The sequence below is a fragment of the Henckelia pumila genome, chromosome 1 (assembly GCF_033568475.1).
Source record: "Henckelia pumila isolate YLH828 chromosome 1, ASM3356847v2, whole genome shotgun sequence".
NCBI lineage: Eukaryota > Viridiplantae > Streptophyta > Magnoliopsida > Lamiales > Gesneriaceae > Henckelia > Henckelia pumila.
In genome coordinates this window covers 81,930,392-81,938,180 of record NC_133120.1, presented here as the reverse complement: position 1 = coordinate 81,938,180, position 7,789 = coordinate 81,930,392, and the positions used below count along the sequence as shown (strand labels likewise).

Sequence of the window (7,789 nt, the reverse complement as noted above, 5' to 3'; positions counted from 1 at the left end):
GCTCAAAAACATACCTCAACATTGTTCTGTTCTATCTGCGGTTCTGTTCTGTCTGAGGTTCTCATGCTATCTGCATAGTCTGTCTTATTCGATAACAGAAGCAATATATATGGCAGAGATTATAAATAACATACATATACTCTCATGCTTCTGAATAGAACACATGCTTGCAAATTCTCATGCTTTTTCACATATTACATGCTTAAGACGAATTCACTATTTCTAATGAATTCAATAACTCAAGTATACATATCAGCATATAAGCATGTAATTCTTATCTCAATAAAGCAAGTAGTGTTCAATCAAGCAATCATAGTCGCATACAATTCTGTAAAACAAGTAAAGCATACTCATGCAATACTATAAATGCATGCGACTCAATCTACCCCGCTCAACTTCTATCTTAGTCCAAGACTTTATGCTCTGATACCACCTGTTGTGGGGACCTGGGTTGCTAATATCATCTTAGGGCAATTAACGATTAATAAACAATTAATCAAACAATAAAAGAATATTCAAACCAAGAGCAAATTTTTTTTTTTTTTTTTTTATAAAAACTGAGCATCACGCTCGATCGGGTAAATTCACCCGATCGAGCAGGCAAGAAAGTTCAGCTCTCGGGTCTGAATCCATATTGGTCTCGCTCGATCGGTGGAAATCACCCGATCGAGCGAGCCCAAAAACTCACTTCTCTGCTTTGGAAATTCACAGGCCGCGCTCGATCGGTGGAGTTCACCCGATCGAGCGGGCACCCTGTCCAGAAAATTTAATGAATCTTTGTTGTACAATGTGATTCCAAAACTCATACACACTTCATATAAACTTTTAAACATGCTTCTAGATAATTTACATGCATTCAAACTAATATCAAGTGATCTAGAATACATTAACTTTCAAGTATAAATCAATACTTGACAAAAACAACCTATACAAAGGTTCTTGCTTTCTAACATGTTACCAAATCATAATTACATGTCATCTGCTTAAAACCCGAATCACCACATGCTATCTCTCTTCTCAAGCTATCCAAGCCAACTCTAGCTTGATCATGCCCCAACCTGATGCAATGCACACATACAAACAAAGCAACAGCCGGATAACTCCGGTGAGAATAAATTTCAGTATGAAAGACATGCATATACATCATGAAAGCATATGGAATCTATATGCCATACTAATCTAAAATCATAAAACATGTAATAACATGTAGATCATAGAATCATCATCTATTCTTAAATTCTTAAAGCATAACGATTCATCTACAGCAATAGCGCATATTCATATCTAGAATAGCGTATTACAACATGCTAGCATTTATAACTGCATATTCTAAACCATAGAAAACTCTAGGTTAATGCATAAATGCAATGCATGTACCAAGGAATAGGCTATCAAATCTGATACCAATAAGCTTAGTTCTTGGGATCCCGAGAAAATAAAATCTTCAACTAACACCCACTCACCCAATCGAGGTGAAGTCAAATACTTTATTTCCTCTGACTTTGGTGCAACCATAGTGAGTCTTCTGGCTCTGGAAGTAAGTCTACATTCCGTGCCACTCAACTACAGCCCTCCAAACGTCATATGCACTCTAGGCCTTTCAACCCTCTGTGCTTTTCGGGCTGAAGTTCAAGATGAATGCAACATATTCTGTATGCATTAAATGCTATAAAACACCTTGAACACTTAATCAAATAAGCAAGAAAAGAAATCAAAACATCTAATCACATAAAAACACATAAACAACTAAGTATGTGATTTCAGGATAACTCGAAAACCACCACGTTCTCGAGTTGTTCTACCTGGAAAGAATAATGTCAACTCATACCTTTCATCGCGATTCAAACCTCTTGAATCTGTTGCCAATGCTTATCATCTCAATGCTAGCCAAATCGGTCATCAAAATCTGCTCATTTCAATCAGTGCTACTTGAAGGTATTCTTGATTCAACTTCAAACACTTCAAGTCATTCGAACTTGAACTCGTCGAGTCAACTTCGATAATCTTCACTTAAAATCTGAAATGGTTTATAACATAGCTAAACATCAATATCCAATATGAATCGATGTTTCTTTAAAGCTTATATAGTTCAAATCTTGCTAATACAATCAGAATTCAAACCGACGTCGCAACTATTCGAGTCCGATAAATCTTTCGATTCAAATATCATTATATCTTCATTCTAAATATAATCTCATATTCAATTCATCTACAATAAGCTTGAAGATGAGCTCTAGACATTTAGAATGCATAGCAATTCAAAATCTTGAACCGACGGCGTAACGGTACGATTTCGGAAATCCCAAAGGCTTTAACATCAATATGAGCATCAACTTAATAATATAACATCATCAATTCTTCAGCTGAATTTTCGAAATATGCAGCCCCTAAAATCAGATTTCTGAAAATTCGTACAAAAATCGAAATCATGTTCAAACGACGATCTTTTCTCGATCCGTCTTAGATATGCTATCGTCGTATATGCTAGAACATGTTTATACAATCAAATCTTAATTCTAACAACAACTTAAAATTCAAACATGGTAGAACTTCATAAAACTTACGTCAAAACGTAGCACTCAGAGCTGTGATCGCAAATATATGTTCAATCGGAAATTCTACTGGGCGGATCAAAAGATATCGGAGTTGAAAGATCAAAATTTGGCTTGGAACCCTTTCTCCCTCCTTCTCGGTTTTCTTGGCTGGGAATTCTGATATCTCACGTGAATGCTAAGACAAAAGAGATATATATTGATCTATTTGCACTTTAGTCCCTGAACTTTGGCTTAATTGCAATTCAGTCCCCGGACAAGCGATTTAATTCAATTTCAATCCTAAATAATTTAAGAAGATTAGAATTCAAGTCTAAACTCTAAATATTCTCAAATTAAATATTCTTGGATTAAAATTAAATCATTTCAGACCTTATCGCATTTTAGTCCTTGAATTATTCAATATTTGCACATGGGTCCTTGCTCGGATTTCATCCTCAAATTCAAACTTTGATATTTATCATCTTGAAATTCGCATCTTAAATTCCATAAATATCAATTCAAATATTTTTAATCTTTTAATGTAAGAATTCCGGATATTAAAATCTTAAAATCCAAAAAATCCTTAAATTAAATATTTCTGACCCGAAATTGAAATCTCCAATTTCCATACATTCTTTAATTCATCTTTTCTCTCTTATTCGGAATTAAAATCTTAAATCTCGTAATTAAAAACTTAATATTTTCGGGCCTTACAAAAATCAACCCCCTCAACCCGCGTATACCCTTGAGCAACCAACCTTGCTTTGTTCCTAATGATGTTTCCTGATTAATCGGTTTTATTTTTGAAAATCCATTTTGTACCAATGATATTATCATGATCAGGAGGTGGAACTAAAAACCAGACATCACTTCGGACAAATTGCTCAAGTTCTTCATGCATGGAATTTACCCAAAATTCATCATTCAAAGCATCATTGACATTATTGGGTTCAATATTAGAAACAAAACAGGAATGCATTACCTGTGAGTACACGAAACTCATGCATACTAACCCAACCATCTTGCGGTAGTCAACTTTTTCCTTAGCTCGGGTTTGCCTTGTTTCATGAACATCTCTAATAATCTGTAATGATGGATGATTCTTCTGTATCTTGCTTGGTATGTTCTTTTCAGTAATCATCTCAGCTTCCTCATTATTTTGGGAATTTTCCTCATGGACAGTTTCTGGAGGAACCAGTGTTGTGTTTGGTGTTGTAACATCCGGGACAACACTGTGTTCTTCGGGAGGAATTTCCAGCAAGCCTTCAATATCATCTTCAGCAGTTTTTCCTTTGAGATCTGCACCATCATCAAAAACAACATTAATAGATTCCCTAATTGTTCTGGTCCTAAGGTTATACATCTTATATGCACGACTATTTGTAGGAACAAACACTTATCACTTTTGGAATCAAATTTTGCTAGGTGATTTCTATCATTCAAAACATAGCAAACACAGCCAAAGATATGAAAATAAGTGAGATTTGGCCTCTTTCCCATGAGGATTTCATAGAAAGTCATCGAAAAACCACTTCTCAAATACACACGATTGGAAATATGACATGTTGTGTTTAATGCTTCTTCCCAAAATCTCTTAGAGATATTTTTTGAGATCATCATCACCCTAGCCATCTCCTGCAACGTCCTATTCTTCCTTTTGGCAATTCCATTCTGTTGAGGAGTTTTTGGGGCAGAAAATTCCTGTGAGATGCCCTTCTTATCACACAAAAAAGAAAAAGATGAGTTCTCAAATTCCTTTCCATGATCAGTTCTGATCCTTGCTACAGTCAAAGTATGTAGGTTAGTAATCTTGGTAAACAACTTCTTAAAAACATCAAAAGTATCTGATTTTTCTCTAAGAAACCTTACCCATGTAAAACGAGAAAAATCATCAACACATACCAAAGAATACCTTTTACCTCCATAGCTTTCGACTTCCATGGGACCCATCAAATCCATGTGCAAAAGTTCAAGACATCGTGTTGTCCCACAATGTTGTAACACGGGGTGCGCAACACGGGTTTGCTTACCTTTTTGGCATGCACCACAAACATATGGAACACCAGACTTTAGATTTGGAAGACCTCTGACAGCTTCAAACTTACTCAGATTCTTTAAGGTCTTGAAATTCACATGTCCAAGTTTTTTGGTGTCATAGACTAAACTCATCAACCTTTGAGTGTCTGCATGTCAATTCTTCACCGAGTTGGTAGCAATTATCAACTGATCTTGTACCTGTGATAATACAACGATTAGCATTATCAAAAACTTCACAAGTATTCTTATCAAACTTCACATGCAAGTCATCATCACACAGTTGACTAATTGAAATTAAGTTTGCATTAAGTCCTTCAACGTGTAAGACGTTATGAAGCTTTGGAAACCCTTCCACAGTGAGTGTTCCTTTGCCAAAAATTCTTCCTTTTGCACCACCTCCATAGGTCACTCTACCACCATTGTGTTCAATGTAGTCCGTGAGGTGATCTTTCAAGCCTGTCATGTGCCGTGAGCTTCCACTATCAAAATACCAATTACCTGCAGAGTTAGCTTTCAAGGAAGTATAAATAACAAAACATCTAACATCAGGCTTTGTATCCAAACTTTCTTCACAGTAGGCCTCTTTCTGCCAGTGTTGCTCTTGGTGTAGGGCAACACGGGGGGCAACACTTGCTTAGATTCCCACAACACATAGTCATTCTTCATCTTTCGACAAAAAGGCCTGATATGACCAAATTTGAGACAATAGTGACATACAAAAGGACGCTTTCATTGTTTTGGCTTAGGGACAGAAACATTCTTTTCAACAATGGGTTTCTTACCTTTCGAAGTAGTTGAAGGATGGTTCAAGGAATCATTACCTTCCTCTTCATTCAAGGAATCATTACATTCCTTTACAAATACTGGTGTTTTGGAAGATTCACCAGTTTCAAAAACACTTTCTTTAAAACCAACACCAAACTTATCATTATTACCCATAGTAAAAATGGAATCAAGTTTGCTTGAACTGGAATTAAATTTATCAAGTGTTGTTTTTGATCTTTTAAGTTCAGAATTCAGCAACCCTAATTCCAGATCTTTCTTACTCATGAGAATTTCCAATCTAGCCACAGCAGCTTTCAATTCAGTATTCTCTTTTGTAAGGGTTGTGTTCAACTGATTCCCCTTGTTCTAATCACAGTACAACTCTTCATAGAGTTTTTGAATACCTTCTAGAGTATAAGGATCAGCTACCTGTTCTTCATGATTACTGGAATTATCAAGGTTAAAAGCAACAAAACAAACAGATTTTTGAACTGTGTTGCGTCCAGGTGTTGCAATACCGGAGCCAACACCGAGTGGATTGATCTGAAAATTTTTCTTACTTTCCAGTAAAGCAGTAAAAGATATGAGATCTGCCTATTCAACCTTTTCTTGTTCTTCTTTCGAATCATCATCGCTCAGAGAAACATTCATACCTTTTCGAAGGCGATTTGCGCATTCATAGGCATAGTGGCCATATCCCTTACATTCCTTGCATTGAACATTATCAAAATTTTTACTTGAGGACTGAACCTTACCTTCATACCTTTGTCGAGATCCCCGAGTAGCAGCAGGTTTTTGAGGCTTCTTTGAAGTAGGTAGTTTAGGGAATTTTGGAGTTTGTGCACCTTTCAAATCCTTCTTTTCTTTCATTACCTTTAGATAATCAGTGAACTTCTTCGATATCAAAGCAATCGAATTCTCTTCAAGATCAGATTCCTTTACTTCCTGTTGAACTTCAGAAAAATCATTGTAAACATCATTAGAAACCTGAAAAGCAATAGACTTATCTTTTGAGTCATCTTCGGCTTCCAACTCCATCTCATAAGTGAGAAAAGAACTAATTAACTCATCCAAACCCATTATAGATGTATCTTTGGATTCATCTATAGCACAAACCTTGGTGTGAAATCTTTTGGGGACAGAACGAAGCACTTTGGATACAAGGTTCTCGTTCGAAATAGGATCACCAAGAACAGATGCTTCATTTGCAAGGCTCTTCAATCTTCCATTATATTCCATGATGGTCTCTGATTCCTCCATTCTCATTTTCTCAAATTTTGAAGTTATGAGACGCATCCTTGTTTTTTTAACACTTGCCGAGCCTTCACAGTGGGTTTGTAGCTTCTCCCAAGCATCCCTAGCACAAGTACAAGTACCAATTAGATTAAACATGTTCATATCAACTGAAGTGAACATAGCATTAAGAGCTTTAACATTATAAATAGTCGCAGTATTCTAGTTGTCCATTGTGATCTTGGCTTTGGTCCTGGTACATCATCATCTCTCATAGGTGGTGTCCAACCATCAAGAACATGTTGCCAAGCCCTGGACTCAATGGATTGAATGTACATGCTCATCTTCAATTTTCAAGGGCCGTAATTTGTTCCATCCAAAATAGGTGGACAAATTGCACTTGTGTACGGAGTGTCCATAACTAACCTGTAACATAAACCAGGAACTCACTTAGTAAAGTCAAGTGGTGGCTCTGATGCCACGTGAAAGAAATAGTGTACGTGGTTGGTTACGTAAAATAGGCAGTGTTGTCCTTTGTGTTGTAACACCACAGACAACACAGTGCAGCGGAAATTTAAAGCGTAAATAAAACACAAGTAATTAATTTTGCACGAGTACAAAACTCGTGCGGGTGCCTTAGGGCTAAATATTACTAGTAAACGTAAGATCAGTCTTACAAAGCAATCCTAGTAATTTTACAAAAAGTCATTAAATCCTAAATTTCTTAACAATTTGAGAAATCAAACTTGAATCCTAAAATACAACAGAGTATAAAAGAAATTGGATGCAACTCCCGTAGCCTAAATTGAAGAGACAAAAAAGATCTTCAACAACACAGTTCTCACAGTGTTGTCTCTGATGTTTTCAACACGAACGGCAACATGGGGACATGCAACAACGATGGTTGCAATCCTTGCTTCAGAGTTCTTCAAATTATTCAACACAGTTTCAGAGTATGCGCAGTGTATTATCGTCTGAAGTCGCGCTTCATCTTGTGCATGAAATCCCTTTTATAGATTAACATTCAAATCTTGAAGATTTTCTTAGATAGAGTTCTACAAGAATAAGCAACTATCTTTTAGTAGGAAATAAAATCTTATCAAATCTTGCAAATCAAATCTTGATAATATCGAATTGTATTATATCAAATAATCACCTTATCAAGACACGATTTAACTTTGGCAAATATATCTTTAACATATACGAGATAGACACAGAAT

The 7,789-nt window shown here is 36.1% G+C and overlaps 1 protein-coding gene across 1 annotated transcript; it reads right to left on the bottom strand.

Moving 5' to 3' along the window:
* Positions 1 to 4,724: 4,724 nt before the first annotated feature.
* Positions 4,725 to 6,752, bottom strand: LOC140866298 (uncharacterized). Its single transcript, XM_073271270.1, has 5 exons — positions 5,940 to 6,752; positions 5,766 to 5,879; positions 5,354 to 5,702; positions 4,891 to 5,027; positions 4,725 to 4,769 (listed from the first exon to the last, which is right to left on the bottom strand). The coding sequence occupies exons 1-5, from the start codon at positions 6,750 to 6,752 to the stop codon at positions 4,725 to 4,727; spliced, it is 1,458 nt and encodes a 485-aa protein (XP_073127371.1).
* Between the last annotated feature and the right edge of the window lie 1,037 nt (positions 6,753 to 7,789).

Bases quoted from the DNA above. Each gene is read 5' to 3' on its own strand.
- LOC140866298 (XM_073271270.1), bottom strand. From the start codon at position 6,752: ATGTTCACTTCAGTTGATATGAACATGTTTAATCTAATTGGTACTTGT. The intron at 5,703-5,765 runs GTAGCTGATCCT...TACTGTGATTAG, and splicing joins CCAGTAATCATGAAGAACAG to AACAAGGGGAATCAGTTGAA. The intron at 5,028-5,353 runs GTAAGAAACCCA...GGCACATGACAG, and splicing joins TCCTTCAACTACTTCGAAAG to GCTTGAAAGATCACCTCACG.